Source organism: Microcebus murinus, chromosome 19 (assembly GCF_040939455.1).
Source record: "Microcebus murinus isolate Inina chromosome 19, M.murinus_Inina_mat1.0, whole genome shotgun sequence".
Lineage (NCBI taxonomy): Eukaryota > Metazoa > Chordata > Mammalia > Primates > Cheirogaleidae > Microcebus > Microcebus murinus.
The window spans coordinates 52,073,676-52,092,049 of record NC_134122.1 but is presented as its reverse complement, the minus strand read 5'-3'; the positions used below and the strand labels follow the sequence as shown (position 1 = coordinate 52,092,049).

Genomic DNA, 18,374 nt, shown 5'->3' with positions numbered 1-18,374 from the left:
CTCCATACAAATTTTAAAATTAACATGTTAATTTCTTTTTCCTTTTTTTTTTTTTTTTTTTCAGATGGGGTTCTTGCTATGTTGCCTAGGCTGGTCTTAAACTCCTGGGCTCAAGTGATCCTCCTGCTTCAGCCTCCCAAGTAGCTGGGATTAAAGAACCTGTTCATGTCTTTAAAATTGCTGGAGTTTTGATTGCAATTGCAGATCAATGGATCAATTTGGGGAGAAACGACATCTTAACAATATCAAGTCTTCCAATCTGTGAACAGAATGTATCTCTCCATTTATTTCAATCTTTTCTTTCAGCAATGCTTTACAGATTTCAGTATATAAGTTTTGCATATAATTTGTTAAATTTGTAAGTATTTCATGTTTTGATAGTGTGAAATAAATTTTTATTCATGTATTCATCAATTTTAAATTTCATTTTCCAATTGTCCACTGCTAGTACATAGAAATACTATTTTTTGTATATTGACCTTGTATCCTGTGATCTTGCTAAATTCACTTACGCTAGCAGCATTTTGTAGATTCCTTAGGATTATCTTTATAAACAATCATGTTATTTGCAAAAAGTTTTCTTTCTTCCTTTATAATTGGGAAGTCTGTTATTTCTTTTTCTTTTTAATTTGAATAAAAGTGTCCTTACCTTGTTCCTATCTTAGGAAGAAAAACATTTGGTCTTTCTCCATTAATATTTTTTGGACACAGGCTCTCTCTCTGTTGCCCAGGCTAACAGTGCTGTGGCATAATGATAGCTCACTGCAACCTCAAACTCCTGGGCTCAAGTGATCCTCCTGCCTCAGCCTCCCGAGTAGCTGGGACTACAGGCGTGTGCCACCACACCTCACTGTTTTTAAAAAAATTTTTGTGAGACAGGATCTCACTATTGCCCAGGCTGGTCTTAAAATTCTGGGCTTAAGCAATCCTCCCACCATGGCCTCCCAAGTACTAGGATTACAAATGTGAGCCACTATGCCTGGCCTCTCCATTGAGTATTATTAATAATATTAGCTGTGATTTTTTTCATAAATGTCCTTTATCAAGTTGAGGAAGTTCACATCTAGTTTGCTGAGTTTTTATCGTGAATGGTGTATAAATTTAATGTACTTATTGATATGATCATATGTGTTTTCCTTTTTAGTCTGTTGAAATGGTGAATTACATTGAGTGATTTTTGACTATTAAATCAACATTGTATTCCTGGGATAAATTTCATTTGGTCATGACAGTTTATTACCCTTTTTATATATTTTTAGATTTAAGCTACCATTTTGTTAAGCATTTTTGTGTCTAAGTTCATGAGTGCTATTGGTCTTAGTTTTTTTCCTTACTGTCTTTGTCTGGTTTTGGTATCAGAGTGGTTTCATAAAGTGAATTGGGAAGTACTCTTTCCCTCTTTTTTCTTATTCGTTTGAGACAGGGTCTCACTCTGTCATTCAGGCCAGAGTGCAGTGGCACCATCATAGCTCACCATAACCTCAAATTCCTGAGTTCAAGTGATCCTCCTGCCTCAGCCTTCTGAGTAGCTGGGACTACAGGCATGTGCCATGATGCCCAGGTAATTAAAAAAAATTTTTTTTTCTTAAGAAATGGGGTCTCACTATGTTGCTTAGGCTGGTCTCAAACTCCTGGGTTCAGGGCAATCCTCCCACCTTTGTGTTCCAAAGCACTGAGATTACAGCTGTGAGCCATTGTGCCCGGCCCCTGTCCCTCTTTCTAAAAGAGTATTCACAGGATGGGCACTTTGTTAAATGGTTGATAGAATTTACTGGTGAAGCCATCTGGGACTGGAGCTTTCTTTGTGAGAAGGTTTTTAATTCAGGGTAATTCAGACTTTAAATTTTGAAGAAGGCTCTTGCATAGAAGCTTTCCACTGCTAGAAAGACCTGCCAGCGATTAATGTCATAAGTATTAACTAGAAGTGAAGAGTAATAATTATTAGATAATAATTATTAGAACTTTGGCTGTGAGGAAAGATTCCCATCCAGTTCTTCTGCAGGTGGCTTAGACAGAATTTTACTTTTATTTCTAATAGTGTATGGCACATGCTAGGAAAGAATAAACCCAAGTTTCCACCCCCATGAGCAGCATGTTTCCTGATTTCTTCATTTTTATTCCCTCTTCACAAATCCATTTCTTTCACCAGATAGTAATTCTTTAAGCTGGTACCATTTCTTGTTTCTGGAGCCCAGCACCCAGCTCAGTGCTAGGCACACTGTAGGCATTCAAATGTTTGTCAAGGCAAACACAGGGATAAACTGTTGCTCATGGTTCTGCACCAATCTCAGGGTAATAGACAAAAAGTTGAGTTTAGGAGTTACTCTTCTTCTATCAGGGAGAAAAGATGCCCATATGTTACCACGCCTCATCTCTCATTAGCTTAAACCCAGGGAGATTTATTTCGTTCGGCAATTTAAAACTCACTGTAGCTTTTAGAGAGTTAGTACCTTAGGCTCAATGAATGTTTACCTTTGAGGTGGTCAGAATAGCAGACGGCACTAGAATTGTGCCATCAACTCTAGAATCATTCTTATTCTTTTTGAAGTAGAGGCAACATGATAGAATTGAAAGTATTAATATAATGGACTTGGGGAGTTACAAGACCTGGACTTGAGGGATGTGTGTGTACTGATCTAAGCATCTAACGAATTAAATGTGAAAACACTACATACACTACATAACGTAGTATATCAGAGTGAGAACAAAGAAACAGAGAGAGTTATACGGGTCATGTCAGCAGAGAGAGAAAAATTCAGTCTCTCTTTGGATTGGGAGTAAATGCCACAGGCCAGCTTCAGTGAGACAGATCAATAGCTGAAGGATTGTTCTTCCCACATTCTCTCCTTTTCTCAACTCCTACCCCTGCCTCCACCCCTGCCACTCCCATTCATGTCCTCCTGCCACTCCAGCAAACCCTAGTCACATCTGCCCTTTCAAATCTCAGGTCCTCTCCACATTTAATACACATACTCACAGCTCAACAAAGTAAACCTCCCAGAGGATTTTGATTTTTAAATCTAAAAGAATAAGTTTTTAGAGCAAATTTCAGCTACTGTGGAAGGCAGAGAGGGGAAGTATTTTAGAGGCTGGGAAACCTTTACGTAGGGACCTAGTAGACTTCCCAAAATAGATGACCATCTTCTTGTGGGGCCAGACCAACTTCTAAAATTATACTTTCACTTTAAAGCAGTTTTTCTCATCACCCAAGTGTTCAAAAAAACTCTCTGAGACACTTTGTTGGTATAGATTTTAAATTACAAGCTCGATTTGATATCCTCAAATACAGTCCTTAAGGAAGATTAGTTACAAATAGTTGTCAGGACTTTCAAGTGACAGAAGAAATTACATTTTTGTAAAACTGGATGAATTTTTTATGTGTGAGATAACAATCCTTTCCCCACCAGGTGTAATAACTCCAATTCATGCAATAAATGACTATTACATTTTTCAAAGTTTTCCTAATTTTTCTAGTTGACATTTCATGCCTATTTTAAGTCAAGATATCAATGTGCTCCTGAGCTCACCTCACCCACTGTGGGAAGTGGTGAGGACACACATGGCTCTTCTGAGACACAACTGGGCCCCTGATTAGCAAGGTGTTGTTCTGATTCCTTCATCTCAGTGTGAAGGTCTCCAGGAGGTCTCGGGTTTCAGGAAAAGTGGCCTGGGTTGCCTATAGGCAAATATTACACCAGAGATTATACAGGACTCTGAGAGTGATGTAAAAGAGGTGAACAACAGGGCAATTTTAACTTATTTTGACATAAAATCGGCAGAAATAAGCATCACAAAATTCCTGTAACTAGAAATTGAGGATAAAACAGAAGAGGTTTGCCTATGATGAGGGTGACCCTCATGGTAGACCTCGTGAACAGCTTTATAGAACCACTTAAGATAGTACTGTCAACATTTTACATATTTTACATACAATTTGAATACAAAGTCTTAAAATTTATAGAACATTAAAATAATCTTCTAATAAAATCAGCCTTAAGTATAAGGAATCTAAATCTCAGTATCTTGTACAATTCTAAATAAATATCTTTGATCTATAACTCTTGAAAATATTAGTTTATGGGGACATGATAGAGACAAATCAAATAGTATTACAAGTGAAAATGAAACATCTGTTTAAAAATAAACAAGTCTAAAAACACACTGAACTGAAATATACAAAATCAAAACACTAAATACATAGTAATTAAATATCTAGCCTTGGGATAACCAAATGCATGCTCAGCAACACACTTTCAACTTATATAAAAAGCCCTTTAAAATTCATGTCATCTAAATAAATAAGCAGAAACACAAAGGGAGGTACTGTACCAGCCAGTAACAACTAGAAAGTAATTTCTCCCTTTTTCTTTCAAATGATGCTAAAGAAAAAGATGACATAATAGTTATTTATTAAAAAACTATAATTCATGTTTGCCCTTTTAAAATGCTGCCTGATAAAAAGTCAAAGCAAGGCTTCCTAAATGTTAGACCACTGTACTTTAGATAAGGAAAGGCCACCTAAACAATTGATTTAAACAAAAATTAGACATCTGCCTATTGAAGGTATGATTGAATTTTTGCTTAATGACCCCACAATTGGGTCTAAATCAAGCACATGATATGAATGAATGTTCAAATATATGAATGCATGATCTGTTAATACTCAATTATATATGATGATTTCACTTGCCAAAGTAGTTTGGTTCATTTTATATAAGATCAAATTAAAATATCTATAGCAGGAACTATAACTTATTTATGTTTGTATTCTTATTCTTATATTCTCAGAACATAATAGGTGCTCAGTAAGGGCTGAATTGAGTTGAGTCCAACATTCATCATTTCAGGAAGCATTGAATCCATGACAAAACTGTTGCCGGAGACTCAGGAGGCTCTTTCATTTTGCCTCCAGGCCTGTGATTAATTTTTGGTTGGTTAATCAAGTTAATTGCCACAGATCAGTCACAGTTTCTCATTTCAGGGTCAAGATTTCTATAATTCATCTATTCCACAGTTAAGCCTTCTTCAAAGATTTGTGCCTGCACATCATAGTCAAGTTAAAAGAATAAAAATAATCTTTGTTACTCTATGTTGGATATTTGCTTATCATAACTGCCTGAAACACACATACACACACTCACACCACAACCATTTCAAAAATGGAGAAAGAATCTGGAAATAATGCACAAAGCCTAAATTACATAGCTTCCAAGCTTAACTAAAAAATGACATTGAAACCATTAAAGTAACTCCTTTTGATTATATACAAACATATTGCGTGATGGCTGGAAGCAACGTCTATGGACAAACAAATGTAAACCAAAAGTGTCCTTTAACCACTGGCTTGACAAGGTAGCTAAACATAGTGTAGTTCCAAGACTACCTTGTTTAATTCTGCTCAGCATACCTTATTATACTAGGAGGCAGAGAGGAGGAGACACATAGGCTCTCCAAAGATGATTCTTTCCATCCACAATGCTTGAGATCAGTATTTGCCTCACTAAATGGATTATTCTAACAGAGTTCCTCTGGATAGCCATTTAAAGTTGCGGTTGCTGATGTCCTTGGTTCATAACTGGGGGAAGGGGGGAATGTTACAGAACTCCTGAAATAAAATGTTTAGAAAGTTTCACATCTTTCATTCACACTGCCAGCATGCCTGTCTCTCTTGAATGCTGCTAGGAGAGGTAGATCCAGTGTTTAAGTTCTGCCATTCCCTGCAGCAACTTAGTGTAATAGAAGTCCATGTTGTCTGCAAAGTCTGTACAAACAGGTGACTCCATGTCACCAAAAGTGCAGTATAATGCAGTTCCTCCAACACTAAGGAAAACCGTTGCTATGCACAGCAAGATCAGTAAAATACAGGAGCCACCTCCAACTTCATCTGTAAATATAAGAAAAGAGTGAGGTTAAATTGTCGTCAAAATGGAAATCTTAGCATTTGCTGTCTTCTCACTGATTAAGATAACTAGATGTTTCTAATGTTAGTCCTCCAGGGATAGGACTTATTGACAGAAAACTCATGCTCCTAATAACTCTATGAAGACCTTCCTATTAGTTACCACAAAGATTCATGCTTGTGGGGTTTGTGAATGCTAAAATTAAAACTGGCTCATTTATCTGATAAATAGAATCACTCCCATGAAAAGGAAGAAAGACAGGGCAGTGTCCCTCTGATGTGCTCCCAGCATTATTTTAGAGTATACATTACAACCTCATGATTATAATGCCTTTGGAGTTCCCATCAGGGGACCATTTTAAGGCAAAGTCAACTCGGTATTAAACAATAAAAAAAGTCTTTGGGTGGGATCTCTTTGCATCTTATTAATACTCGCCTTTATTTTTATCACTTAGTGGAACAGTAAAGTTCTAGACTGTACGGTGGTTTCTTTTAATTTTGCTTAACATCTTTGGCAAGTTTGTTTTTAATAGAAAGATCCATATCAATCTTTCTATATTGAAGAAAATAACTACTCTTTGGTTGAAAAATCTTAACAATCATTCATAATTAAAGAAAATAAACATATTTCACAGAAGACTAAAAAAGTTTTATGATCTGCAGCATGATGAAAGTGTATGGAAACCTTTTTGGAAGGTGACTTGGCAGTATCTATTAAAATTTAAAATTAACCTATCCTCTACACTGAATACTTTTGAGAGTGAAAGAAAATGTTAACTGAACTCAGTGCTGGGAAGACAGATGTAAACCAGGACTACCTGAGACCAAATGAGACATGTGGTTCTGACATTTAGCCCAACAAGTCCACCTTTAGGAATTAGCCTACAGATTTGTACAACACACGATCATGTATACAAGCTTGTTCACTGTAGCAGTCTGTTGTAACAAAAGGTTGAGAATTAACCTAGTTATTCCAGTTACAATGAAATAGTTAAATAATCATAGGACATTTATATGATGGAATTCTATGGAATTATTTAACAGAATGGAGTAATTTAATATGTTCTGTCATTAAAAGATATCCAAGATTCATGATTAAATTTTGACTTTAATACTGTCTGAATTTTTTCATGATTAGCATATATTATTTTTATGATAAGAAACAAATTTTATAAGACCTAAGATATACCAAATAGACTTAAATTGGAAGATTTTACAATATTACATCAGTGTATTCTCCCTGTAAAAATTCAAAGTCAAAAGTGTCTTAGTGGCTGGGCGCAGTGCGCCTGTAATCCTAGCACTCTGGAAGGCCGAGGTAGGCAGATTGCTCAAGGTCAGGAGTTCGAAATCTTGCCTGAGCAAGAGCAAGACCCCATCTCTACTATAAATAGAAATAAATTAATTGGCCAACTAATATATATATAGAAAAAATTAGCCGGGCATGGTGGCGCATGCCTGTAGTCCCAGCTACTCGGGAGGCTGAGGCAGGAGGATTGCTTGAGCCCAGGAGTTTGAGGTTGCTGTGAGCCAGGCCGACGCCACGGCACTCACTCTAGCCTGGGCAACAAAGCGAGACTCTGTCTCAAAAAAAAAAAAAAAAAGTGTCTTAGAGTCTAATGACCGTCCCATTTTCTTCTACCTAATCATATTCATCCCTCCTACCCCAGAGATAAACACTTAAATTTGCTGTGTATCCTTCTAGAACTAGCATACATGATTTTAGGACTTTTATACAAATAAGATTATATAATCATTGTTCTGTGATTTATATTTTATTTTATTTTTTTTTTTTTTGAGACAGAGTCTCGCTTTTGTTGCCCAGGCTAGAGTGAGTGCCGTGGCATCGGCCTAGCTCACAGCAACCTCAATCTCCTGGGCTCAGGCAATCCTCCTGCCTCAGCCTCCCAAGTAGCTGGGACTACAGGCATGCGCCACCATGCCCGGCTAATTTTTTCTATATATATATTAGTTGGCCAATTAATTTGTTTCTATTTATAGTAGAGACGGGGTCTCGCTCAGGCTCAGGCTGGTTTCGAACTCCTGACCTCGAGCAATCCGCCTGCCTTGGCCTCCCAGAGTGCTAGGATTACAGGCGTGAGCCACCGCGCCCGGCCTGTGATTTATATTTTAGAATAGTTTATACCTATATATGAAAAAACATATATATATATATATTTAGAGACAGGGTCTTGCTCTGTCACCCAGGCTGGAGTGCAATGGCATCACCATAGCTCACTGCAGCCTTGAGTGCCTGGGCTAAAGTGATTCTCCCACCATAGTCTCCTGAGTAGCTGGGACTACAGATGTGTGTCACCATACCTAGCTAATTTATTATTATTATTTAGAAATGGTCCAGGTCTAGTTTTTGTCATTAGTAGAAAAAAAAAAGAAAAAAAAGTATAAAATATAAAGAATTAAGACAAATTATTTTTATTAATATTAAAAAAAAAAAGAAATGGGGTCTGGCTATGTTGCCTGGGCTGGTCTTGAACCCCTGGTCTCAAATGATCCTCTCAAATTGTTGGGATTATAGGTGTGAGCCACTGTACCTGGCTGAAAATATGGTTTTTTTTATACAAACAAAGAAATACGGTATCATTCATGCTGTGTTTTCTGTTTTTCGACAGTTTAGTCTTTCCACCTGCTTTTTTTTTTTATTATCCCCTCCTCACCTCCTTATCTATTTAATAACCTAGTTTATGTATCTTTCTGTATTTTGCTTCATTATTACATATTTATATATAAACATTTAAATACAGTTTAAATATTTAAAAACATCTACTTTGTTTGTTTTACCTACATGTGCTGGAACTGTTTAGAGCTGTAGAGTCCAACGTGGAAGCCATGAGCCGCATGTGGCTGTTAGGAACTTAGTCCAAACAGAGAGTGACATGAGTGTAAAATACACACCAAATTTTGAAGACTTTAGTGTGAAAAGAGGGATGTAAAATATGCCTTTAGTAATTTTTCATATAGATCATATGTTGAAATAATATCTTCGATATACTGGGTTAAATAAAATATATTATTAAAATTCATTTCATCTATTTCTTTTTACTTTTTAAATATGGCTACTACAAAATTTAAAATCATAGATGTGTCTCATTATATTAACATTTCTAGTGGATAGCATTGATTTAGAGGAAGAAGATCTAGTGGATAGTGTTGATTTAGAGGAAGGTTTTCACAGAGAGTGAGGTTTATGAAACACCATGGAAGCTCTAGAGCTTAGGAATAAACCAGCACCTCCACCAATCATTTAGATGAAGTTTTATAATTCTCAAAATGAGTTCACACACATTATTCGACACGTTTCTCAGCCTCCATAGGGGCACATAGGCAGATGTTATTCTTATTTTAAAGATGATGAAACAGAGTCTCCCACAAATTAAGTGACTTGGTCTAGGATGCGGTAGCTACCAAATGAAACTGGAACTGTGAGTTCCAAATCCAGGGTTCCTTCTACTAGAGCAATTGATTTGGTGTAAATTACTGCTAGCAGAAATGAGTACTTTATCTGGAGAAGATTTTGAGAGTTACAAGCAAGGTGCATAGGTTAGATGAGGAGTTAGAACAGATTATTTCCAAGGCCCCTAACCAGCTTTATGACTGTAAAAATTTAGAAACCTCTACTTTAATCACTTTTGTCATACTTAGAAAGCATACCTAAATGTTTACACTGTTATTTTACCAATGCAGTTATTCTATAAATTTGAGAAGCATATGGGAGGCCAAGGCCAGCGGACTGCTCGAGGTCAGGAGTTCAAAACCAGCCTGAGCAAGAGCGAGACCCCGTCTCTACTATAAATACAAAGAAATTAATTGGCCAACTAATATATAGAGAAAAAATTAGCCGGGCATGGTGGCGCATGTCTATAGTCTCAGCTACTCGGGAGGCTGAGGCAAAAGGATCGCTTGAGCCTAGGAGTTTGAGGTTGCTGTGAGCTAGGCTGACGGCACAGCACTCACTCTAGCCTGGGCAACAAAGCGAGACTCTATCTCAAAAAAAAAAAAAAAAAAAAGAGAAGCATACTGACAGGTTCTTGGCTATATTTCCACTTCCATGTATTTACCTATGCCTTAGATAAACCTATTTGCAAGGACAAAAGGCAGCACTGTTTGCTACAGTAACTATCTTAGGTATAGGCCCAGAAAGGAAAAAAAAAAAATCAAACAATAGCAACAGTGTTAAATTGTTGCTCTTGAGAGACACTCTTTCTACAGAGTGAAGAAGAAATTACTGAAGAAAATATACTTGTAATTCACATATATTTTCCACCATAAAGGAGGAATATTAACTAGCTACTGAATGGAAGACAAAAGTATCAGGCTCACTGAAAAAGAAGAAGTATTAAAGAAGGAAACTGACTCAAATGAGCTCTTAACATTGAAGACTATCTATGGAATCAGGAGACCACAGTTAAGTTTTGCAACATGCTCACTTGAGTAAACAAAATCTTTAGAAATAATTTAAGATTATAGTTTGATTTTTTGTTTCTCTCAGAAGATAAAGCAACTAAAGAATATATGAGCACGTTACCTTGATCCAAGTTATCGTCTATTTCTTGGAATCTCACTCTTCGCTTAGATGGTTTCTGCTGCATTTGGGCAGGATGATCTCCTACAGTATCATTCCTCTTCTTTAATATAGAGACCAACCCTTCAGCAGGAACAACCTGTCAGAGGTTATAAGAACCATTTATTCTATTAAGGTGGGACACCTCAGTGATATTGTACATGTAACTATAAAAAAGGTTAGCAACAGGTATTTGAATTTATATCATAGAAATTCCTGTAGAAAACCCCCCACAATTAATCATTAAAATCTAATAGAATAAAACTTTCACTTCTATGCAAATGACTGACAAACATGCAAGTCTAGAACCCTGCCTTCTTTTCTTAACCCCTGACTGACTCCAGGGCCAGGCAGTGTGAACAGCGTGCAGCAGAATGGAAATCAGGAGCTTCCCCTGCCTACTTCACTCTGTGGCTTCCTCTCCCTGTTACCTATAAAATGACCACTCAGCCCCTCTTTGCTTAATCATTAGCACTGGGTTTTGCTTTACAAGATATGCTTATAATCCACCATTGTTGTTTTCATTCTTCAGCAATTTTTAAGAAATGAACATGTAACACTTAAAATACACCTGACATCAAACTTTCAACATAAGTGTTGGCCTCAGTTCCTCTGAGAAACTATGCATTGACTAAATAATGTTGTATTGCTCAAAATATTTTATGGACTTTTCTAGAATCTTTCTCAGAACCAGTATACTAGGGACATATTACTTTAGACCAAAGGCCTACTGCCTATTTTTTGTAAATAAAATTTAGTTGGAACACAGACAAGCCCATTCATCTACATGTTGTTCATGGCTGCTTTGGGGCTACAATGGCAGAACTGAGGAGGTTCAATAGATCATAAAGTCTAAAATATCTATAATTTGGCCTTTTATAGAAAAAGTTTGGTGTCTAATACCTCTTCAGACCCCCACTTCTACTCCTTTCTATGTTGCCCTTTAGTTTTCACTTCAACTACCTTTCTCCTATGTCCCACCCCTTACTTAGAAACAAAAACAAAAACCCTTGCCATTTAGGAGCTAAAAGACTCCAAGGTGCAGGGAGAGAGAGCATCAGTTGGAAGAGCCAGGCTGGGAAGCAGGAGGCCTTACTAAGGGCCCCCAAGTAGTAGGGTCAGTCACAGAAGTTTACCTTGTGAGCTACCTGCTTGCTACAAGCTGTAGGTGATGACATAGGTGGGCATTGTGGGCCTAACACTGTGGATGTCAGTCAGTGACTTATTGGTATGATCACTGTAAGCTGAGTACTGCCTGTAATGTCATTTATCTCATCAATAGCATAAAATACTTAATATGATTTCCAGTTCCAGCCAGCAATCTCTGATAATGTGCTATGCATAAATATTATAGATTCTATTAGTTATTTTTATAACTCAAGGCTTTTAGGGACAAATAACTCAAGATGGCCTTCTGTTGGGCTTCCCTGAACATGGCTCTATAGAAACCATTATCTCAAAAAAAAAAAAAAAAATCAATAAGCCAGCAATTTATTCTTTTTATAGGAATATGGATTTCAGATGTCTTTTGTCCTTGTTCTTAGAAAACTAAAGTACTTTAGTGGCACTAAAATGTATGTAAAGGAATAGTCTTCCAAATCTTTCTTTAGAAAACAACATTATCATTCAAGAGCCCCTGCATACAACAAAGGAAAATGATTTTACAAGCACCTTGATGAAATGAAGAGGGAAAGAAGTCCTAATAAGAATGTAAAGATAGGCCAGGCATGGTGGCTCACGCCTGTAATCCTAGCACGCTGGGAGGCCGAGGCGGGCAGATTGCTCGAGGTCAGGAGTTCGAAACCAGCCTGAGCAAGAGCGAAACCCCGTCTCCACTATAAATAGAAAGAAAATTAATTGGCTAACTAATATATATAGAAAAAATTAGCCAGGCATGGTGGCGCATGTAGTCCCAGCTACTAGGGAGGCTGAGGCAGAAGGATTGCTTGAGCCCAGGAGTTTGAGGTTGCTGTGAGCTAGGCTGACGCCACAGCACTCACTCTAGCCTGGGCGATAGAGTGAGACTCTGTCTCAAAAAAAAAAAAAAAAAAAAAAAAAAAATGTAAAGATGATCCTAGCACTCTGGGAGGCCCAGGTGGGAAGACTGCTCAAGGTCAGGAGTTCAAAACCAGCCTAAGCAAGAGTGAGACACCATGTATAATAAAAATAGCAAGAAACTGGGGGGAAATGGACATTTATTGAAATCTTAAAATCTGTACCCCCATAATATGCCAAAATAAAAAAAAAATAGCAAGAAATTAATTGTCTAACTAAACATATATAGAAAAAATTAGCCAGGCATGGTGGTGCATGCCTGTAGTCCCAGCTACTTGGGAGGCTGAGGCAGAATGATCGCTTGAGGCCAGGAATTTGAGGTTGCTGTGAGCTAGGCTGATGCCACGGCACTCTAGCCCAGGCAATAGAGTGAGACTCTGTCTCAAAAAAATAAAAATAAAATAAAATAAAAAAAGAATGTAAAGAGCAATAGATGGAAAATGGAAATTAATTTTAATGATTATGTTACTACTAAAGATATATCATTGAAATTCTTTGTAATTTTAGTAAATATAAAAAAAGAAGACAGTGGCTCACGCCTGTAATCCTAGCACTCTGGGAGGCGAGGCAGGCAGACTGCTCGAGGTCAGGAGTTCAAAACCAGCCTGAGCAAGAGTGAGACCCCGTCTCTACTATAAATAGAAACAAATTAATTGGCCAACTAATATATATAGAAAAAATTAGCCGGGCATGGTGGCACATGCCTGCAGTCCCAGCTACTCGGGAGGCTGAGGCAGGAGGATTGGTTGAGCCCAGGAGTTTGAGGTTGCTGTGAGCTAGGCTGATGCCACGGCACTCTAGCCTGGGTGACAGAGTGAGACTCTGTTTCAAAAATAAATAAATAAAATAAAATAAAATAAAAAAAGAAGGTTCATAGATTCACTCACTATTTTCTTCATAAAATAAACTCATACATTTACCAATGGTGAATTCATCTACTATGGGGGTTTTCAAGGTGCTGTTAACTACTTAGAAAAATAATCCTATTAAGAACAGCTCTAAGCACTCTGGGAGACCGAGGCAGGTGGATTGCTTGAGGTCAGGAGTTCGAAACCAGCCTGAGCAAGAGTGAGACCCTGTCTCTACTATAAATAGAAACAAATTAATTGGCCAACTAATATATATAGAAAAAATTAGCCGGGCATGGTGGTGCATGCCTGTAGTCCCAGCTACTTGGGAGGCTGAGGCAGCAGGATCGCTTGAGCCCAGGAGTTTGAGGTTCCTGTGAACTAGGCTGACGCCATGGCACTCACTCTAGCCTGGGCATCAAAGCGAGACTCTGTCTGAAAAAAAAAAAAAAAGAAAAAAGAGAACAGCTCTAAAGATGAGACCCAGAGGGGCAATACTGTTTATTGTGTATTATATCTTTGTGATATAAACTTTGAATTTGTAAATTCAAGAAAGAGATATAAACCATAAATCAAAAGATACTGCAGATTAAATAACTTGATTTATTGACAGACTGACAGAAGCTCCTGAAGTCATCTGAAAAGGCATAGAATGTGCCACTTGGACCAAGAGCTGGTCCTAGTGCTGCAGCTGTTAGGTGCCCACCTTAGCTCCTCCTCAGCCAAGTCTGCAGTGACGTCTGGCTCTGTAAGTCATGCTGTTAAGGGATACAAGCCTTATTGGGTGGCCCCACCTCATTTACTGTGGGTGGCAATGAACTTTGGAAACTTTTTCAAAATCTTTCCAAAGAGGGAAGAAGCAGAGTATGCAAACTTACAGTTGCGTCGGATGGGCTTTTTGTTTTGATACCCCTCCCCCACAATCCATTAATTCTTGGCTAAAAATTTAACCACATCCTTTTTCTCTTCCACCAAAAACATGCTGTTTCAGAAGGACCTGCTCCAGCATCTGAAGTGAAGGAATGTGCTGTTTTCCATTACATCACTCCAGTCTTGCTCAGGAATCTTCTCTAGGTCTTTCTGTTGTAACTGCCTCTGGTCCTATAGCCTATAGGTAGAGAATAAGGGATGGCGGGACCAAGTGTAGGCATAGGAGATGTAGGCCAAGGGGAATTCTTAGAAGATAGGTGGTGTGGCAAATAGAATTTATTCTTTGTGTTTTTGTAAGAGTTTTGGGTACAGGTCTTAGACCAACCTCTAAACAGAATTCCTACTTACTACATCAGGGAGTCAAACATAAAGAGCTTTCGAGAAACAACTTTGGTGGAGTTTGCCTTAATTCCATGACTGAAGGGCAAGTAAGACAACAAGTCATGGTCTTGGTGTGGGGTCTCACTCAAAAGACTGTCAAGTGGGCTGGGCACGGTGGCTCACACCTGTAATCCTAGCATTCTGGGAGGCCGAGGCGGGCGGATCGCTCAAGGTCAGGAGTTCAAAACCAGCCTGAGCAAGAGTCAGACCCCGTCTCTACTAAAATAAATAGAAAGAAATTAATTGGCCAACTGAAAAAAAAAAATATATATATAAATTAGCTGGGCATGGTGGCGCATGCCTGTAGTCCCAGCTACTTGGGAGGCTGACACAGGAGGACTGCTTGAGCCCAGGAGTTTGAGGTTGCTGTGACCTAGCATGACACCACAGCACTCTAGCTAGGGCAACAGAGTGAGACTCTGTCTCAAAAAAAAAAAAAAAAGAAAAAGAAAAGAAAAAGATTGTCAAGTGTTTCTAAATAGATTGGGTTGTTGATGTAGGGCACACAGCAGTATGTTTCCTCCAAACTATTCTTAAAAACATGTCTTTTTTTTTCTTTACCATAATATCAGTACTAAAAGATGAAAAAGATTTAAATTCCAAAAAATAAAGCATTATAAAAGAGATAAAAAAATAAAGCTTTAAAACTCAATTGAGTTTCCCACCTCAATTACCAAATTCTTTTCCTATCCAAACAAAATATATCAAGCCCTTTCATTGAGAACAAAAAGAATGTCTGAGCTATCATTAATGTAATTGTTAATTGGTACTCTTTAAATAAACACAGAATTTTTTAAAAAGTCCATCTGGGCTGGGTGCGGTGGCTCACACCTGTAATCCTAGCACTCTGGGAGGCCAAAGCGGGTGATTGCTCGAGGTCAGGAGTTCGAAACCAGCCTGAGCAAGAGTGAGACCCCGTCTCTACTATAAATAGAAAGAAATGAATTGGCCAACCAATATATATAGAAAACATTAGCCAGGCATGGTGGCGCATGCCTGTAGTCCCAGCTACTCAGGAGGCTGAGGCAGGAGGATCGCTTGAGGCCAGGAGTTTGAGCCTGCTGTGAGCTAGGCTGACGCCACGGCACTCACTTTAGCCTGGGCAACAAAGTGAGACTCTGTCTCAAAAAAAAAAAAAAAGTCCATCTGACCTAGTCTTCTATATTTGCAAAGAGATAGTTCTTCCTGCACTTCCCCTCAAACATCAGTGACCATCTTAAATAGCATTTTCAGAATGAACTCGTTGTAAAAACAAAATTATTTTGTAACTGGAATAGTAAATGCAAATGTGACAAGGGAAACATTCAGAGAGACAGTGCTGTTAGATTCTCAAAGTTAGTAAATTTTGAATAAGGAACACATGCTTGGTTTCCAACTAACTGGTGAATTAACATTCGCAAATCATATGACTATATCATAAACACCTTATATGCCTGTGATTTCCCCATAGAAGCACATGTTAAATTTATCACTGCTATTCTCACTCAAAAAACAAATGATGTTCTCTGTCTACTCCTTTAGATTTGGGTTCCATAATAAGAACTATTATTTAGTGAATGTGTATACTTTATGTAAAGACATTTACAAAACATGTCATTTAATCTTCACAAGGCATTATCAGCCCCATTTTATAGGTGAAGAAGCCAAGCTTAGAGAGTTTGAGTAACTTGCTTAAGCTTGCAGTGTCAATAACTGACAGTTTGAATACAAACTCAAGATTAAAGCTCTTGCTATTTCCTTAATGTGAAAAGATCTTACTAAATGTTTTCCTCAACTATTAAAATTTTGTTCCCTGACATATAATATATATAATAATTACAGTGAGATAAACAGAATTTGCAAATAAAATGAACAAATTTCTTTTGTCTTTCCAAAGTAGTTTACATCGCTAGCAAAAATTCTTATTCTACATATCACCCCAATTAAGAGATACACTAATGGCTAAATTTCTCAATCTAGAAACATGGGGTAAGGGGTGGTTGGATAAAAGATCTTTTGTGTCATGTGATTAATCTAGAAATAGATTAAGTAATGGCTACTACTATAGAAAATTGATAGAACAAGCCACTTCTGGAGCAAGAGGTGCCAGTTATAGGAAAGCAAGCCATCTTCCAGAAAGAACATGACGGTCATCGCAGACCCCAAACACAGCATCTCAGAATACTGAGATACAGAGAGAACGTAAAATATGAAAAAACAAATTATGAAGTACACCAATGTTGAATTTGTAAAAAATTAATTTAAAAAGGAAAGTTTTTTGAAAAATAAAAATAGAAGTTTTATAATGTATCTAAGTTTCTACCTTATGTTTTTGTAATTTGTTTTGCTTCCTCAAAGGGATAATTTAGTAAGTATAAAATAGAAAAGGAAATAAGAATGTGAAGATACTATCCCAATTTTTAACCCCCAGAAAATCATTTAAATAGCTGTCAGTTCAGTTACTTTACATCCCCTCACCCTGCTGAAATTCCTTCAGGGTCCTTACCATATCTGAAACTATATTGTTTATTTTTATGTGAACTTGCTTATTATGTGTCTGTCCCTCTAGAAGGTAAACTTTATGAGAGCAGGGACTTGATCTGTGCTCACTGCAGTCTCCCTAGTTTCTACGATATAGTAGGTGCTCAATAAACATGCCACAGAATAAATGAATATATAGATGAGCAGTTTACATATAGGCAGCCCTTAGGATATACTTATTTGAATAACATAGACTTTTCCCTGAAAATAATCAAAATTAAATTTGTTCTTAAAGGTTACTTATTTTTCTAATTAAACTAGAAAAAAAAGTCTTACTGTATATAGTGGCTATTATTTACAATGGTCTGCACTGGCTCTGTAGAGAATAGAAAGACATATTCGACAAGATCCCTACCCTTAAGGAGTCTGCAATGTGGTGCAAAAGACAGTATGTATGAGTCCTATCATAACAAGACGGAGATTACAGCCAGACAGGACTTCAGGAGGAATGATGCTCTAGCCTCTCCCTCCTTTGAAGTTCAGAGGAATAGTTTGAAAGAAACAAACCATGGACTTCAGTGATCAGAGAATATTGGCAGCAGCTAGCATTTATTGAATATTGATCATGATGAACCAGGCCCTGCCCTTGGCACTCTACATGCTAAAATGGCATGACCTAGATGGTGAGGGTTGAGGAGAAATAGATGTGTGGAAAGAAGGTTCCAGAGTAGAGCCGACATACACAGAGGGTAAAGAGCAGAGGTGACAATATATTAAGTATATCTGGGAGGCAGCAAAGGGGTTAGTGTGACTACAGCATAGGCTGAGAACAGACGCAATGTTAGAGAGGCAGAGTGGGGCAGATTACCAAGGGCCGGATACCAAGTCAAGTAGTACATACTTTATCTTGAAGCTAAAGGAAGCCATGGGAAAGGAATTACAAAATAAAAAGGAGCTGGGTGCAAGAGACATGACAATTAACAGAAGTATTAATTAATTAGAAATATTAGAAGTCAGCATAAAAATGAAAGGCAAAGATGACACCGTATGGCACAAATTAAAAATAGGTAATCCCTGGGTTTTCCTTTGAGGGCTCTTTAGACACATACATAAATCCTGGGTCAACCACTTTGCATAAATCTTCTTATATTATTAGAAGACTGCATTTCTTCTATTATAAGGAAGCTGGATTTCCCCCTGCATCCCTCAAAAGAACCATTCT

The 18,374-nt window shown here is 37.6% G+C and overlaps 1 protein-coding gene across 3 annotated transcripts in view; it reads right to left on the bottom strand.

Moving 5' to 3' along the window:
- Positions 1-918: 918 nt before the first annotated feature.
- The window catches only part of CNST (consortin, connexin sorting protein), a 76,301-nt gene continuing 58,845 nt past the window's right edge, over positions 919-18,374 (bottom strand). For all 3 annotated transcript variants that reach the window (XM_012751305.2, XM_012751307.3, XM_012751306.3), the window contains exons 10-11: positions 10,443-10,578; positions 919-5,884 (exon numbers count right to left, since the gene is read on the bottom strand). In XM_012751305.2, the coding sequence (XP_012606759.1) occupies positions 5,679-5,884; positions 10,443-10,578 (342 nt within the window). In that variant the 3' untranslated portion in view covers positions 919-5,678. The remainder of the gene's footprint in view (positions 5,885-10,442; positions 10,579-18,374) is intronic.